The following is an 18,547-nucleotide window of genomic DNA, read 5'->3' as shown; positions in this document are numbered from 1 at the left end:
TCCCCTCCCCCCGAGGAAGTTCCGGATCGCTGTTACCGCCCGCGCTTTTACGAAAAGGCCGCGGGGAGGCTGCCTGGCCCTGCGCGCCCGCACGGCTTCGGGCCCCGCAGCCGGGAGGCGAGCCCGGCCCTGCTTTGGAGACCTCGGACTGAGGCGGCGAGGAGGGAACCGCCTCACGCCGCGGCCCTCGAAACGGGTGGGGAGGGGGCGGCCGTTGGGCGGCGGCATGGCGGGCGCGGCGTGCCGTTTCTCTGGCGGAAAGGGGAGAGAGAGGAGCCGCAACAGCGGCTGGGCGTCCCTGAGCAGGGTGGGGGAGCGGGGGTGCTGCCCTCGGCCCTGTAACGGTTACTGAAAGGGCACCGCTCGGTGCTGTTGCTTTTCTCCTAGGAGCGAGGAGGATGGATGAAGCTGCCGGGGACCTGAAGCAAGCGCTCCCAATCGTGTGCGATAATGTTCAAATACATGTGGAAGTTCATCAGAAATCAAACAGGTCTATTCTTCCCTGTGGCTGCCCACGGGTGAATTTTTAGTTTGAGCTGTTAAAAAAAAAAAAAAAAAAAAAAAAAAAAAATTAGTGGCTTTCCCCAAATCCAAGGTTCTGATTTTGAAAAGGTGGTGTGGGTGTATAAAAACAGGCAAGGAAACCCTTCAGTGGAATAATGAAGGGTCAGAAGGGACCTCCAAAGGCTGTCTGGTCCCAATCCTCTACTCAAAGCAGGGCCAGTAAGACTGGGTTTCTCAGGGTCTTGCCCAGTCTTGTCCTGAGATCCCACAGCCTCTGTGCAACAGATCCAGTGTTTGACCCACCTTACTGTGAAGATGTTTTCCCCATTGCCTGACCAGAATTCACTTGCTGCAGTTTGTCTGTTGCTTTGTGTCTTGTCATTGTGCTGCACAACATCTCTAAGAGCTTTGCTGTGCCTTCTCTAACCACTCATTGGATTCCTTTAAGCTGTCCCTTCCTAAGGTTGAACAAACTCATTTTTCTCAGCTACTGTCTGTGCCTCATGTGATCCAGTCTCCGTCATGTTGGCAGCCATCTACTGGACTACAGTATGTCAGTGTCTTGTATGACAGAGCTGGGCACAGTATTCCAGATGTGGTCTCACAAAGGCTAATGTGGTAGCTGCACTTTTGCTAGGATACGCTAATATATTATTGGCCCCCATTATGGCAGGGGCACACCGCTGACTCATGTTCAGCTTGCTGTCCGCTATGATTACTAGACTGTTCTTTGCAAAGCTTCATACCATCCAGCTGGATCCCACCTTGTACTATTGTGTGTGAGCAGCAGATGTTGATACAGAATTTTCCACTTTCTTTTGTTGAACTTCATGGAATTCTTGTCAGCCTTTATCTCCAGCCTGCAGAGATCTCTGAATGTCAGCCCTGCTTTCTAGTGTATTGATGGCAGTCCCCACTTTGCTGTCATCCATAAACTTGCTGCAGGTGCATTTCATCCCAGAGTCTAGGTTGTTAACAAAGACACAAAAACAGTGTCAGTCCTATTACTGACCTTAGAGTGATGCTGATAGTAAGCAGCTGCCTGCTAGAATTTGTACTGCTAATTATAATCCTCTGCTGGAAAGTCYGGCCAGTTTTCCAGCCCATTTATTATCTGTTTCTTCAGTCCTTATTTTCCTTTTTTGGCCACTTTGACTATCAGGATGCTATAGCAGAGAGTGCCTTACTGAAGTCAAGGTGTAAAACATCCTTCGCTCTCTTTTTGTCAGTCTTGAAAAGACAAGGTGTAGCAATGGGGATACATCACTGACATGGCAAAATTAATTTAAGACCTTTTAGAAATCTTAAAAATCCTTCTCCTGTAGTTTTTGTCTCTTATACTGAAGTTCTTAAAGCACATTCCCATTGTAAGGTACCAGTTGCCCTCAAGACTAACTTCGCTTCTAAGCTAAGTGTGCTAGCTTCAGCCTAGTAGCTTGGTTTTGCCATCCCTAGTGAATCACAGCCAGATTGCATAACTGATTTCCATTCTTGAAARCTTCTAGCTTTTTCATGCCCAGTACCCTGATCTGATAGTAAGTAGATCAAATAGTGTTCTCTGGCCTGTGCCTATTAATGTACAAATTAAAAACAGCTATCAAAGTTGTTGCTTCTGCCAACAATCATAAGTTACTCATTTACTTAGTAGAAACTGTTTTCCATTTAAAGTTAGTGTATTAAATAAAGCTCTTGTTAGTTCATAGTATAAATGCCATATAAATGCTAGTGCCACAAATAATGTTGTTTCTTTTTTATTAGCACGGCAAAGAAAGAAGATATCAGGATGAGTGTCTTAAAGCTGTTGAACAGACATAACATTGTGTTTGGTGATTACAAGTGGACAGAGTTTGATGATGGTTTCCTCAACAGCAATGTGCAGTCTGTGTCTGTTGTGGATACAGAGCTGAAACTGAAAGAAAGACAGGTATGTACAGTCAGTAATGTACAGCTTTGTTCGTATGCATGTGGTCGAGTGGTATGTAGATGAGTTGTGGTAGTATAAGCAAGACAAGATTCATAAGAAGATGTAATATCTTTTATAGGCTGTCTGGTATAACCACGAGAACGTGGCCAAACTTGGGCCCAGAGCTGTTCTTAAGGTCTGAAATATAAGTAGTAGGCTTCAAAGCTGAATGTCAACTGAGTACTGTAATTTTTTCTTGTTATAATTAGTTTTGAAATGAGAAATATGATTTATTAAAAGTCTGTTTTTTGTGTCCCTTTTAGCCCATTGACTTGAGCAAAAGTAGTCTTTCTCTTCATATTTTCCATCTGAATGAAGAAGGACCAAGCTCTGAAAACTTAGAAGAAGAGAATGAGGATATTGTTGCAGCTAACCACTGGGTGCTACCTGCAGGTACCATTCTGATAGTTCTGGAAGGTCTAGAGCATTTATAATGAAAGAAAAACTTGGAAGAGCTAAGAGTATAAGAATGTTTTAGGGATTAGCTATTAAAGATATTATTTGCATATACTATATAGGTGTGTCCTTTTTGGATAGAAACAATATACTGGGATTTTTTTTAATGCAGCTTTATGTTTTTGACTGAACTACCACAGATGATTCCACAAAATTTCAAGTATTTCTGTAATACAAGATAGTGGGTGAAGGTAAGTGCTATTGTGAAATAAAGCCTGGAAATACGTAGTCAAAATCAGAAGCATACAAATTTCTAACCCTACAAGCTGTATTGGGAACTTACATGGAGACAAACAAAAAAACTCCTTGCTTTAAACATTTATTTTCCAGAGTCCACTATTGGCTTCCAGCCCCAATAAAACTTCGTAAAGTTAGGTAGTGCCAATCTGTTGCAATTAAAATCACAGCAAGCATTTTAAAAATGTATAAAAATATACATTCTTTATAAATAAATATATTGTTGCTATTGTCAACAATTCAAATTTTACCTTGCTTACAGTAAACTTGCCAAATACTTGATTGCTTTTCTCTGATCTCCAGAGAAAACAGCAATTTGCCTAGAGACACTTCCTCACTGTGAAGTTAAGCTTTTTTTCTAGAAAGGAACAAACAAAAAGATTTAGACTTCTCAAAGTATCTTCTGAAAATAAGACCGTCCTCTGCAATAGAGCCTGGTCTGCCTGGTTGCTATCATGTGCTTGGGGAAGTTCAATTATGCAGCAGAAGCACTTAAGCGAGTATTGGATCAAGGAGAGGGTCATTCTGTGACATTTCTTGCTCTTTCTATGTTGTGGAAAGCCTGAATATTCATTATATTTCTCTTTGGGAAGAATTCAATCTAGTATCTTGATGTTATGTTATTCCCATATGTTGTTGTGGTTTAGCATTGTTCACCACAGTATTTTTGCTTTCATTTACTGAAAAAGCTTAAAAAGATTGAAATCCAAATCACAATTTTGTTTAATTTTTAGCATTATTCAGCAACATGCTTTTTTTCCTTGTTCTCTACCTGTTGATGCTTATTTAAAAGGAAAAAAAAAAAAGCCAGAAAATAAAATTGGGCTTAGAAAACCTCTGAACTTTTCATAATTCTTTATCTTGGGGAAATGTAGCTCATTCCCCTCTCCTCATTCCCCTCTTGAAGGCTGGGGGGAATGATTTCAGTAGGCAGAATTAAATGCTAATATTTTTCCATTCATGTTAAGGGTTATTGAAGGTTGAAGAAGATTAACCTCTGTTCACAATTATTTGAGAAATAAAAGTTGTGAAGCTGCTGAATTTATGCATGCTTAAAAAGTAGTGTTTGCTTTTTGAGAAAAATGATCCATGTATTTTCATTGTTCAAAAATCTGTTCTTCATCCTTAATTTTAGCTGAGAATAGTTTGAAAAAGTGCTTGGTGCTGTAGTGTTAAATGACAGGTTACTGGACTGATTTACCCTAAGTAGAAGTATAATGTATTGTTTTTGCAGCTGAATTCCATGGCCTTTGGGAAAGTCTTATATATGACATTGAAGTAAAATCACACGTAAGTTAAAAATTAATAACAAATTGCTTGAGGAGAAGTAAGAGTTGATATATAACCTGTCCGAAGTTGTTGCATCTCATGCAGAACATGCTTGGAAATAACTAGCTCGAGAAAGAATTCTGATGTCTGTTTATTACAATTCTGTATTTTAAAGGCAGTAATTTTTAATGATCACTGTATTGTAGTTCCTTGTTATTTTGGAAAGCTTTATGCTTCCATTAAAATTCCTATATATTTTTGGACAGTTGCTTACTTCTGATATATACTTCAGAAAAAAAGCCAAAACTGATGTATTAAAATCAAACATCCTATTTCAGACATCTATGAGTAYGTACTACTGTGATGTCTACTTTGTGAAAAATCCCAGTTTTGCTCTTAGCAGTTTCACTGATGCCCATGCCAAATTATATCGAATTTACTTTATTTACATTGTCTCATCTTTGATAAACTAGAAGTTTAACAGCTGGAGGTGCTGTTTTATTAGGAACTTGCAGCTTCTCAGGAGATTTTTACTTTTGCTTTACTACTCTAGACATATTCATTAGCCTGTCTTGAGGGAAGAAAACGGATACTCTCTAGATCTGAGTAGAAATTTACTTTATGAAAAGATCTCTCTGTTTTAAGACTGACTAACTGCATGTTTTTCTAGAAGGGAAGAAGAAAATTGGTGGAAAAATTAACTCCAAAGAGGCTTGGAAAGATGCATGCAACATTATTTATTATAAGTTCTTTATTTCTCCATTGTGAAGTCCCCAAAGGGCTGTTATGTTTTGATATTGGTGTGGGTTTTTAAAAGTAAGCCAATTCAATGGCTCACAACTGCTAAGAGCAGTGTGTTGCTCCTGGCTGGACAACCAGTGCTTCCCTTCCGTTGACACTCTTGTTACCCTCACCTTGCAGTATCCTGAGGGAGCTGAATCACTAAAAATACCCATCTCACTGTGCGATTGGTTAATTGCCAGCCAGTTTTGTCCTGGGAATTGGTTCACCATGACCTCAGCTGATGGTCATATAACAGAAGTGATGGGTGCAGCTAGATGGAAGGGAACAGGGGTTGGACAGTGTGTTTCTGGCAGCAGCAAGTCAATTGATTGGTTTAGCAGTAAAGTCAGTCTGCACTGTTACTCTTCATTCAAGTGCACATTGGAGGATTCGACTATAGTGCCCTCCCAATTTATTGATTTTTTTTTTTAGGAGGTGTCCAGAAGGAAACAATTCTACTGGGTCATTTTCTTGTTTGAAGATTCTGTGCATTCATCAAAGGCTGTGATAACTGCTAGAATTTATAGAACTATAATATTATAGTCTGAAACTAGGTAATTGTGGTGTGAGTAAAAACCACAAGTGATTCAATTCACAGTTGCTGTTATGACAGCACTCATTAAGATGTTTATATTGCTTAAAAAAAATCTGTTCAAAGTATTTGAGGATAAATAACCAGATGAATTCATTAGCTTGGTTATAAATGACAGGGTATTTTCACTGAAATCTTTCTAAGCATAATCTCTAAAATAAAACCTAAAACAAAACATTCAGGTCCTTATACATCTTCATTGTATATAAGGTAGACCATCAATAAACATGCTAAGTTTTCTCTGGCTTTACAGAACTGTTCTCCAATTCATCTGTGAAATGACAGAACTCTTTTAAAAGTAGATTCGCTTACTGATGAATTGAATGATGAGTTGAATAACTGAGCCAGACACTCTTGATAGTAAGCATATGTTGATAGAAAGAGCAGTAGTAGCTTTTAATCATGTAGTGGTTATCACATCTGCTTTACATGCTGAGGGTCCTGGGTTCAAGCCCCAGTGGAACCAGCACCAGGAAATCTTTGGGAGATGATCTCCAGAGGTCCCTTCCAACCTTACTGATTCTGTGAAATTTCTGTGAAATTTGGAACTATTTCTGTGAAAGTATCTGTGAAGAGGTGTCCATTCTTTAAACCATGGAACTGTCTTGATATAGCTGGATTCTGCAGACTCTGAAATGTTTGTTGCTAAGTTTCAAAATAATATCATTCAGTGTCAAAGTAATATTGACAAGCATGCTGGATAAAGTTTGGTTTTTTTCTTACATAACTGCTACATCTTGTGGGATGAGATATTGCAGACTGTTAGGACTGTTTTACTGTCCTATTAATGCAAATGAGTCAAAAACATTCCAGGTAACAGCAACAGAAAATAATATGGTATCAGGTGGTGTTATAGGTAAAAATAAGTATAGCTTCAAGCCTCAGGCTTGTATTTGTTTTGTTGAAGAAAGTCTATTACTTGCTAATTTTAGACAACTAAAATCAAATATTATTATTTTTGGAAGTAAGAATTCTGGGAAAGTACATGCAACATTTTTTTTAATTGGAAGCTGCAAAAAGCTTAGAGTAGCTAATGTATATAAATACTTGAGTAAAATAAAATGTGACTGGAAATGTTTAGTTTGTGTTGATGACAACAATGGATGTATAGTCCTGTAATAGCTAAAGAATAAGCAGAGTTTCAGACTTTGACTCTTGTTCTTGGGCAGCTTGTGGACTGAACCCTCTGACCATCAGATTTCTTGTTTCTTATCCTTATTAAAAGTGAGACAGTGGAAAATGGAAAAGAATTTCACTTCCTTAAAGCATTTAATTTATTCATGTAAAAATTATGGAACTCCACTGGTGTCCAGTACAAGCCATTCTTTTTCCTGAGGGCAGGAGCAAAATGAGATTTCCAAGACTTGTAGAAGGAAATTTGGTTTTAGCATTAAAACCTGGATAAGCCTTGAGCACAATTTTATTTGTTAGAGTAGGTAATATAGATTGCTTCCATTTTTTAATTGTATTTGCTGATATGTCTTTAATCTTTTTCCTCCTCTTCCGTTAGCTACTTGATTATGTGACCACCACGTTACTATTTTCTGACAGAAATGTTGACAGCAACCTGATATCGTGGAACAGAGTTGTTTTGCTGCATGGTAAAAATCATTTTTCTTAAAACAAATAGATTCATTGGCCATCTATGTATGCTTTCCTTCTGAAAACCTTGTATGTGCTTCTGTGTAGGTGTTTCTGTGTTATAGCAGCAGTGCTTGGGAAGTATTCTCTATAGTACAAATTTAGATGAAATATAGCATCAGAGTCAAGTCATGTTTAATGTTAGCATTTACTGTGTTTGCAGGAATTTAAATTACAAAATTTATAATGCAGTGACAAGAGTTAATTGTTTTAATTTCTATTTGCAGGTGATATTATGACTTTTTTTGTACAAAATGCAAAAGATAATACCCATATTAAGATTTTCATCCTTGATTTATTTGTCAGTTTAGAAGATGCCAGATGCCTTTGCCTGGAAACCTATTTATTTTAAACTATTAACAATATATCTACAGTAGATATATTTAATTTTAGCAATAAATGCCAAAAAGTTCAAAAAATAAAGATTACTGAAAAAGATGTTAATACTGGGAAATGTACAACTGTATGATAATGCAAAATACTATATTTATGCTATAATGGCAGTATTAACTTTGAGCAAAAGTACTGTCACCTTGTTGCTGTTACCAGTTTGCTTGGCATCCACACATTGACTTTTATATGTTCATACTCTTTGTTTAACTATTTGTGTACTGATTTGTTTGGAGAAACTGTGGATGGCTCTTCCGCAGGGCCTCAAGCCATATCCAAAGGTATGTCCCCTAGCATAGACCTTCTAAGATGCTCTGCGTTACCCTAAGATAGAGATTTCTGGGAAAGTGGTCAGCTGATCAAACTYGGCATAGTATATTTCTGTTTGCATATTAAAGACTTTGTTTCAGGAAGATGAAAGTTTAAGCATGGCACTGATTTTCAGAATCGTGCTTTGATAAACCACTTTGCTTCTGTGGTTGTTGAGTGTTTTGACTTTGATGTCTGCATACGGACTGTTACACTAACCAATATTTGATAACTGAAAATGATACAAATTCAAAGCTGAAGATAAAGCACAGCACTAGGTTGGTTGTGGAGACCTGGTCAAAGTAAGTAATCTTCTCAAAGCAGCCATGCTGATAAACTGTGTTCACAATCTGTCTGATGTGTTTTTATTCTATAATTACTGCTGTAATGAAATTCAGTAATTAAAGAAATGCTACCTGGCATTAACAGTGTGATACAGATACTATATAATGTATTGTGTGGATTTGTTTTGAATCTAGGCCCTCCAGGAACTGGTAAAACTTCTCTCTGTAAAGCATTAGCCCAGAAGCTTACAATTCGACTATCACACAGGTGATTTTTTTTTTCTTCCCCTCTGAGATTTTTACTGTAATTTGCTATTGTTAAGTATCTTTGGGTTACTGAAAAAGAAGGTAGTGCCAAGTAGTAATTGCAAAGTGCTAACTTTTGTATAGTACTCATATTTATAATATACCTGGCTAACAATAAAATTGAGGCAATAGGAAAGAAACTGGATGGGGTATTTTAATGCCTTTTAAAGTGTATAGATAACTGATGAGGAATGTAAATATATTTGCACCTGAATTTGTTTCACTTGTTGGTGCTCACACTGCACATCAGTGAAGACTAAAAGGTGAAGGGCCATATGCTATCAAGCCTGCTACTTGTATTTTCATATTGAAAAAGGCTATATTTTTAGTAGCTAGTAATTTTTGAACAGGTTTGTTTTGTAGTTGAGTTGTTTGAATGCTACAGTTGACAGAGGTAATTTTGTATATCAGACAAGTAATAGAGTTGAGGTGCTATGAAATTTAAGGTTAACAAATCTGTATTAAAAACTTGTACAAAACTTAGTACTAGTTGCACCTAGCATAATGCTTAATTGTTGCAGTGATATGACTTTTGCCCAAGCTAAATTATGATCAGCTTGGGATATATAGTGTTTGGTTGAGATATTTTGTTTTAAGGCATCTATACAGAGTTAAGTAATTGTGGTGTAAAAGCTTCATGCTTTTATACATATTTTTACTTGCTGTGTTGAACAAAATCTTACATGAACATAAGAATGAGGCCATTAATATGGTAACTGATTATGGTAAACAATACATAAATAGTATCAAAACTTTTCTAATGAAGGAATTCTGATAGCAATTTAATATGAAGCATTCTAGTGAGACAGGTTTCTGTAATTTAAAATTAAACTCAAAATAGCCATGATGTTTATTAAAAGTAATTGGTTTAAAGTACTAATTAACAATATACCAGTGTTGAAATGGAGGGAATGAGAAGAAAGTCAATAGTATCACTGACCTTTTTTACAATGCAACAGAGTTGATGCTTCTTTCTCCTTCCATACTTTAGGTATAGGTATGGACAATTAATTGAGATAAACAGCCATAGCCTTTTCTCTAAATGGTTTTCGGAGGTATGTATTGATCTAACTTATTTAGTAGTCTTTGTGTATTGTTATGAATTACGAGTATTTCTGATGAGCTGGGTTCATAAAATAGTTATGTGCCGCAAAGGTTATAAATAGAAGCTATATTAGAGACTAAGTTTAAAAAACAGACATATACAGCTATGAATATGCTAAGACTTGGAAAGTTATGTGGTAAGAAAATACATCAAACATATACATATGGTCTCTTTCTAGAGTGGCAAGCTTGTAACCAAGATGTTCCAGAAGATTCAAGAGTTAATTGATGACAAAGATGCTCTTGTATTTGTACTGATCGATGAGGTATGATTTTAATGGTATTGAGGTTCATTACGTTTGGCAAAAATTAAATTGTATAAGTAAAGTATGACAATTCTTATTCTTAAAGAGCAATGAAAACAGACTTTTTTATTTAACTTTGCACAGAACTGTAGAGGGAAGGAAGTTTAATCTCAGCTACTGCATATTTGAGAGATTTGAGAGGAACACTGTTTTTTTGGTTTGTATGAGGGTTTTGTGGTTTTTAGGGTTTTTTTCCTTTTGAGAAAAATTCCAGCTAAAATGGAATGAAACCTTTCCTGGTGATAGTTCCCTTGTTGCTCTGTATACAAGTGGAGTATTGTTTTAAAATTCAAAGTAGCCTGAATTTGTATTATAATTATGCTTTTCCGAGCTTCGCAACATATGTAAGASCATTAGTTTGATTTCAGTTTGTGTATATTGTCTTGACAGACTTGCAAACATGAGCAACTTATGTACCTTACTCACCTTATGATATTGTAGCTATGCGTTCCTGTGGGAACGCTTCCTCTAAATTCAATTCATTAGTTATTCTATGATCAGCTTTTTAGAGGAAATTGAATTAAAATGGAAGACAGCATCCATTCTGCTGTCTAAACAAGGACTTTGCTCACTGTGCCTTTTGCTTTCATAATACTTCTTCCTCTCGCAGAAGGTTTTCTCTCTCCCCAAAAGTGCCTACTTAACAGAAGATTTTGAAGATGAAGCTTTAAATACTAGACTCTCGAGGATCTGAAGATGTATTGTTTGGATTATTTGGTTGCTGCCAGCTGTCTAAATGAGCACTGCTTTTTTCTTTGTAGGTGGAAAGTCTCACGGCAGCCCGCAGTGCCTTTCAGGCAGGTACAGAGCCTTCAGATGCTATTCGTGTGGTGAATGCTGTACTTACACAAATAGATCAGATTAAAAGGTAAACTCATATTATTGCAACAGCAAAAGGTACCTGACAACTTCATGATTCCTAATAAAAGTTCGATCTCACCTGGAATACTAATCCAAAAATGTTGCCTAATGAACTATTCTTTTATTAATGGTGATAATTTAGAAAAGAAATAGGAGTAGTCTGAACAAGTATTTTGCGTGGAACTGAGTGAACAATCAAATCTACAGATACGGCACAGATGATCGTGAGATCTGCTTTGGGGAGACGAGAGTCATCTCAATGAAGAATTCATTCATGATTAACAGCTTCTGGATGTCAGTCTAAAGCAGACTTGCACAATACAGGCTGTTGCTGCTGCAAGCAGTGTTCTTTCTGCTTTGTATGCTGGACATGCAAGCGCCACTTCCCTCCCCCCCCCCTTCCTTCCCTGTTTTTGCGGCACTCTTGGCTCTGCTCACAGGAAATAAATATGGACATGCAAGTGCCACTCCTCCCCCCCCCCATTCCTTCCCTGTTTTTGCGGCACTCTTGGCTCTGCTCACAGGAAATAAATAAATAAAAAAAGTGCCTTGGTATTTAGCCATTTTAGGCTACTGATTAAAGGTAAGTGCCTGACTCATCCGTAAAATTTTGCAGGTTTCATCTAGAAATAGCTGTGATTGAGAATGTTCTTTCACTATTTTTTAAAGCAAGATGTTACATACTTTTTGAGCTTGCTCAAAAGCTTGCAACAATTGTAGAACATGTTATATTAGTGATTAAGCTATGCACTTTCTATTGAATTGAAGTAGAAAATGTGTAGATTAAAGATTCAAATTTAGAAATCTCTTTTTTAAATCTTATTCATGGCCAACACATGATTTTAAAAACGAGAATTCCAGCTTAGGCTTTCTGCACACTAAATAGTTAATGCATATCACTTCTAAGATAGGGTTAGAAACTATGGACACTTGAGAAATTGCCAAAATAAAAAAAAATGTGCATTGAAATAAAATAGTCATAACTGGTGAAGATCTTCAGATAATTTAGTGTAATTGCTAGCTGACAAGAGTGGTATGACTGCTTGTTGCATAAAATGGCTCAAATCATAAGAAAGAAGGTATCAGATTACCAGGCCCAGGAAGAGAGTTCTTTTGCATGTGACCTAAAAATCTACTTTTATCTTGAAGGTATCCCAATGTAGTTATCCTGACTACTTCAAATATTACGGAGAAAATTGACATGGCCTTTGTAGACAGGGCTGACATAAAGCAATATATTGGACCTCCATCTGCTGCAGCAATATTCAGAATATATCTTTCTTGCTTGGAAGAACTGATGAAGGTAACATTTTGAAAGCAGGGCTGTAAAACATCATTTTAAAATAAATTTGGCATTTTTATTTTACTTCCCAAGTAACAAAATACACAAATTTTATCCCTTCTCTGTATTACCACTCTAACTGTAAAATTTGATTTTGAATATAATTTTAAAGTTTTCATACAATGTGTGTAACTCTTCCTTCTAGTGTCAAATAATATATCCTCGACAGCAGCTCTTGACACTCAGAGAGCTGGAGATGATTGGCTTCATAGAAAATAATGTGTCACGATTAAGTCTTGTGTTAAAAGAAATCTCAAGGTAAGATATTTTGAAATTCTGTATGATACATGGTTGATACAATCAAGGTTGTGGAATTGTCTCTGAAAGGAATTAAATATAATAGCCAGAGTTTTGAAACTCAATTTGAACACTTAATTTTTTTGTTGTTGGGATTAGTGCAAAACCTTTCAGGGAATAGTGGATGGAAGCAACCAGGATTTGCGGATGTTTCTCAGTCTCAAATCTGGCCCAGTTTCTGATACTGCTTCTGGCTTTCAAAGTCCTCTTGTCAAATTCCTGGCTGAATTTGCAAGATACCTGAGATCTCAGTGGATATTGTGAATTACAATACAGTTTGGCAGAAATAGTACTGGTGTTAATTCGTGCTAAGAAAATGTCTCAGAATGCTTTTTGATCCACCAAATACTCAGTTTTTAGCAGGCAAAAATAGAGGTGAAAGGGAAAGGACTAAATTTGAAGTGTTAGTGGAGAGTGTCGTATTTTGCTGAGAGTGCAAATACAGCAAATAATATTTCACTGTAGCATAAAGATTCTGGAAACAATAGAAATTATATTTACAATATCAAGCAATATTTTCTTCCAAAGTTCTGGTCTCTGCAGAACAAAATGGCACCTTAATAACATACTGTTAACATTCAGAACACATGCCACATGTCTCTGATTTTGTTTCTAAAATACTAGCTGTCAACAAGTGGAGTACAAGCAAATAAGTTCTGCTAGGCATATGGATTTAGATTCTATACTACCTAAAGAGTACATCGTACACTTCAAGTTAACAAGTCACCAAGTGATCTGAGTAGTAGTGTCTTTCTAAGCATGCATAGAAGGTTATATCTTTACCATACTCTTTCAATGTAGACATTCCTCTAGATTCATGAAATATGTCGTGGTGATGTGCAGCACACCACACAAGCTTTGCAGGCAACTATAACTATACTGTTTCTTTATCCATGCTAGCTTGTTTCTTTAAACCATATGGCCTTTTATTTTTTCCTTCTGAATAAGTGTGAAGAGAATTCTGGTCTATCAGCAGTCTCAGGGTTGCGTATGCTCGTAATGAAATAAATGACCAAAGCATGCTTTCATATATGCTATTTGCAGAAGATGGTATGCATGATAATTAAAACTGATGCCAACAAGTGAATCAATAAGGTGTGTGTGTGTGAGGGATTTTTATTGTAACTTAGTAGTTGTGGAATTGTATTAAGAATAGATGTTATTAGTCTGACATGCTACACAAGTAGAATAAGAATGGGTAGCATGGGTGGGATGTTTTTTTTTTTTTTTTTTTTTTTTTTTTTTTTTTTTTTTTTTTTTTTTTTTTTTTTTTTTTTTTCCTTTTTGCCTGGCTGCCTCTCTGTCTTCAGCCTCCTCTGCTGAACAAAAGGGGAAGTTACCTGTTTACCTAACCTTTTGCTTCTGCCAAAAATGCTGCAAGTGAACGTTTAGTACTAGATATTGTGATTTGAGTTAATTTAGAGGAACTTATGCCAGAAACACTGAAAAGGGTCATGTTTATCAGTTAATATTTAGCTTTTAAGCAGCACTTATCTCTGTTTTACTGTAGAAGAAGTGAAGGTCTTAGTGGCCGGGTCCTAAGGAAACTTCCTTTCCTAGCACATGCACTTTACATTCAAGTAAGTATGTTGTGTTCTATTCATTTTGATTTAATTTTTGAGATAGGTAGGAAGACATTTGTGCAAAAGCTTTGAATCTTTTTAAATCGGAATTTTACTGTTTCAGCTGCTTTCTGGACTGAAACAATTTTGTGCTGCCTATAATTTAAAATGAGATTAAAAAAGACTAATAGGATTGGCCTGTCCAACAGCATTCTTCTTAACTGTATATTGTAACAGAACATTGATATTGGTTCTCTGGTGCTTTCTTGCTGGAAAAAAGTCTTCCCCTACTTTTAAAATATTAATTTATTTAAACTTTTATTGAAGCAAATCCACAATATTGTTGATTGCCTCGAGTTTGCATGACTTGACTTTGATTTTACTGTGATAACTTGTATAAAACCAAGCTGCAATTTTATGCTTGTAGCATTTTGAAAATACTGCAAAGTGGAAGTCAAGTATTTCTCTTTTCAGTACTATACGTGGAATGTAAAATGTTATATATGCTTATTGCTGTAGTGTCTAACAAAATATTCTCTTATTTTCAGTCTCCCAGTGTTACAATGACCACATTTCTTCAGGCTCTTTCACTTGTAGTGGACAAGCAATTTGAAGAAAGAAAGAAACTTGCAAACTGCATCTGACACTACTGTTTTATAGTTGTCTATATTGTTGTCATTGAAACGTACATATTTTTGAACACAAAACATGCACCTTTTATACTTTTGTAAAATAGACTGTCAACACCTGAAGAAATCTGGAAGGCCTGATCTAGTTTTTGAAAGCAGTGATAAATAAACAAAATTAAGAAAGTTTGTACTACACTTCTGAAAAGCTTTATTTCAAATCCCAATAAGACCCTTGGAAACTGTCATTAAAAAATCCTACACCTTTTGCAATTAAGCTAAAAGTGGGCAGATTTCTGTTCCTTATTTCTTAATCCCTAACTTTCTATTCATGCATCATTTTTTATACTTTCAATTTCTTTTCCATTTTTTAAAAGCAATAGAAATTCAGTCTTTGGCTCTGATATTTATGCAATAAATGTACTACTGTTATTACCTCTTCTGAAAGTAACAACCATTAAACAGGGTAAGAATCAAAGTGCTCAGTGATTGACCAGACCTTTCATACTGATACTTCTTTATGCTGAAAGGTAATCTCAAGTATTACATTTTAATTACATCAACTTAGAAAGTTTAAGATCCAGAGATATTACTTAATTGTATTTTAGAATACTGTTTTTCTATGTTGATGCAAGGATAGACAGTGGACCATGTACTCTCTCTGAAAAACAAGTACATTATGCAAGGTTCTTTAAAATGGATGAAATCTCCCTGCCCTTTGTTTTTTAAATATGAAATTGAAGTTACAAATCATCTCTGGGGAAAAGTATTTTGTAGTGCAAAAGCCAGGAAATCTATGTAATTGATTTCTACAGGGACAAACTCAACTTTTACCTGGTAGTTACATATGCTACATAATGCTTGATTTTTTTTTTCTTTTGCATTTACAAGCATTTCATCTGCAATCAACAGAAAGTGAAATGTAGAAGAGTTTACAGATTAGAAGTTTACCTTTCTTAAATGGAGTTTTAAATAGTGAGATTTTTGAAGCTGACTATATCTGGTTAATGCATACCTCCTGTGTATTTTATTCCTTGTTATTTTGTTATTCCTATTCTTTTAATCAATGTTATACATTCTTTAGATAAAATATTTTGTCATGAGTATTGATGAACACTAAAAACTGCATTAAACAATTGCACTGAAATTGTCAGCAGGAATCACTAGTCAATTTTTATTATGGCATTTATATTTTTGTGAGTCCCTGTGTTAAGCCTGTCTTACGCATCTGTTAAATTAGTTTCAGATATAATTGTTAAATATTTTTTCCCACCCATCCATCTCTAAGAAAAGGAAGGAAAAAAGGTTGTACCAAAATCAGTCATTTGGAGTTGCTTACTCTAATATCCAGTATATTACTTGTTTTGGAAATACTGGTGCATGCAAGAAACCTCCATAGAAGTCAAGTATGGGAGGATTGCACAACAACAAATTTTTTTAAAGACTCTAGTCCATACTTGTGGAAACTCTAGTCCTTACTTGTGGCTTTTAAAGTATGGAGATGTAGAGACCTGAGTTTAAAATGACGGTACCTTCAATACAGGTATATGTTGTGTTGTCTTGGTAATCCATATAATAGATGTTTTGGAGTACTTCCATGATAATACAGAGGCATGGGCCTATCTTCTGGTCTTAATTTCATAATTTCAGAAGTGATTTTTTTTTCTTTTTTTAAGAACTACAGAGGCTATACAAATTGCAAGTTCCTGCCTGTATTTCACTGGGGAAGGTGTATGCACTTCCTCTGCTTGAAAAGCAAACCTTAATAGCACTGTCAGTTTGGTTTGTGTGTAGACCCTTAACTATTCTCAATCATTGTATCATGGCTGTAAAAACTGTGAAGACCAGCAACTTTTTTTCTTTAATTCCTTAATATGAAATGGTGTCAGTTTTCACACCTATGTGGTTTACCCTTTTTCTCAGATTTTATAAACAGTTTTGTTTTAGGAAGTTTTCTTAAATTTAGTAATAGAAGTACTTAGAATAGGACGTGCTAGTAGAATATTATTCTAAGAGGTAAGCATAACTTAGAGACCATTTTCTAGTATGTACACACTCTCACTAGTATTGTGATTGTGCAATGGCTGCAGTGGTTTAATCTTTTTTTAAAAATCCTAGATAATAACTAATTCATCTCAGTAATTTTTTTTAAAGTAATTCCAGAAAGAAAAATCACAGAATGAGGGAGGCCTGCTTTTTCCTTACTTTTCAGTTATTTGACAAGGGCTTCCTGGTACTGACCCTCCAAAGAACAGAAATTACAGATCTGTTTTACCCCTGAGGACCACTGTAGTTAACTCGGTTTTAAATTCTAAAGGCTTTGAATCCACATCTTTGAAGAGAATCACCTTGAAGTAGGTTGTATATCCTTTTAGCAGGAACTATTTTCCTCTTTTGTTGAACCACCCAAGAGTACAAAGTAAGTGAGCTTAGACCGAGAACATTAAATGGGAATCCTTAATGCAACCTAGGGGGTCAGACCATTCAGTTGGAATAGGTGCATTGGAAATTCTAGACTGAATTGTTTCTATCTGGTGTTATTTAATGACTGCCTAATTTGAATACACACACTTTCTCCGGAATAGAAACAGGTATTAGCCCAACTGGGATCTTACTTAGCCTTTCTGTGAAAATAGGTAATACGGATGTTCTTGGTTAAAGGCAGTGCTTAGATTCTCTTAGAGATATGTGAGACTGTAATGCAATGCTATAATGCAACATAACACCTTAAAATCTCTCCAGCTAGCTTTGGGAAAGGTATAGTCTAACGTATAAACTGTTTCTCCAAATTTTTATAGATGGGCACAATTTTTTTTTTTTTTTTTTTTTAAAAAAAAAAAAAAACGCTGTTGAAGAGTATGAGCCAAAGATGACAACCAGTGAAAATTTCCACACTACGATGGGTAGGGCAGAAGTTATTTTGTATTGTAGGTTCACCATCTTGTCCACTGGGTGGATCTCTGGGATCTAGGTTACTATAAACATAATGATGAAATTTTGAGCCTGGTGAAGGCAAAGGCTTTCAGCATAGCATATTAAAGCGTTTGGAATGTCTGGAGTTTTAACAGAATTAAATAATGCTAAAAATAGCAATGTAAAATCATTTTTTACTTGTGGAAAGTGGAAGCAGACCCTTTGCCAGGCTAAGCACTGTTTATCTCATGAGATATTTCTGAGTAACATTTCTCCCAGCAGCCAAAATGTTCATTTCCGGCCCAGATCCTACAAGATGCTTTGCACACTTAGTGGAGGGAGAAAGGGAAGACTTTTATTACTCAATTTGTCCTTTACAGATTTTCAAAAGACTGATTTTTTTATATAAATCACTTTTTATAAAATAATGACTCTAACTAAACTTCATCTAAAACTTTGGACCTTTGGAAATACATATTTCAAGCTCGCTAAAGAGGAGAAACGTAACAGCTAAATTCTGATAAGCTTTATAGGAAAGATGGGATCTATATGAATTATACCAAATACAGTTTGGTGCTGGTCTCTGCATTATAAGAAGGATATAGAGGATTTAGAAAATGCCCAGGAAAGAACAGCTACGATATTTAAAGTACAGTCACTTTAGTTACTTAGAGAAAGCTGACTTGGGTCTACAAGATTATGAAGGTAGTAGGTAAAATGAATGCAAAACTGTAATTCATCAAATCTTGTAATGCTAAAAAAGGGAAGTGTTTGTTCCTACTCCTAGAAGATCATTTAAAAAT

General features: G+C 35.9%; 1 protein-coding gene across 3 annotated transcripts; it reads left to right on the top strand.

The window, feature by feature from the left end:
* TRIP13 (thyroid hormone receptor interactor 13) lies at nt 1-15,984 on the top strand. Of its 3 annotated transcripts, none has more exons than XM_085306836.1 (14): nt 1-196; nt 388-490; nt 2,263-2,428; nt 2,731-2,860; nt 4,395-4,450; nt 7,315-7,405; nt 8,624-8,696; nt 9,726-9,789; nt 10,018-10,104; nt 10,905-11,011; nt 12,154-12,307; nt 12,492-12,604; nt 14,154-14,223; nt 14,754-15,984. In XM_085306836.1, the coding sequence occupies exons 2-14, from the start codon at nt 399-401 to the stop codon at nt 14,847-14,849; spliced, it is 1,299 nt and encodes a 432-aa protein (XP_085162962.1). In that variant the 5' UTR covers nt 1-196; nt 388-398; the 3' UTR covers nt 14,850-15,984. The 3 variants fall into 3 exon arrangements, with proteins under 3 accessions (XP_085162962.1, XP_085162959.1, XP_085162960.1); XM_085306833.1 differs by having other exon boundaries at nt 81-153; XM_085306834.1 differs by having other exon boundaries at nt 81-153; nt 388-518.
* The last annotated feature ends 2,563 nt before the right edge of the window (nt 15,985-18,547 follow it).

This window comes from Rhea americana, unplaced genomic scaffold (genome assembly GCF_003343005.1).
Source record: "Rhea americana isolate MKP2758 unplaced genomic scaffold, rheAme1 scaffold_248, whole genome shotgun sequence".
Taxonomy (NCBI): domain Eukaryota; kingdom Metazoa; phylum Chordata; class Aves; order Rheiformes; family Rheidae; genus Rhea; species Rhea americana.
This window is presented reverse-complemented; position numbering and strand designations above follow the sequence as displayed.

Excerpts from the sequence above, each read along its gene's own strand:
- TRIP13 (XM_085306836.1), top strand. The coding sequence starts at position 399 with ATGGATGAAGCTGCCGGGGACCTGAAGCAAGCGCTCCCAATCGTGTGC. Across the intron at positions 2,429-2,730 it reads TGAAACTGAAAGAAAGACAG|CCCATTGACTTGAGCAAAAG; the intron begins GTATGTACAGTC and ends TGTCCCTTTTAG. Across the intron at positions 14,224-14,753 it reads CACATGCACTTTACATTCAA|TCTCCCAGTGTTACAATGAC; the intron begins GTAAGTATGTTG and ends TCTTATTTTCAG.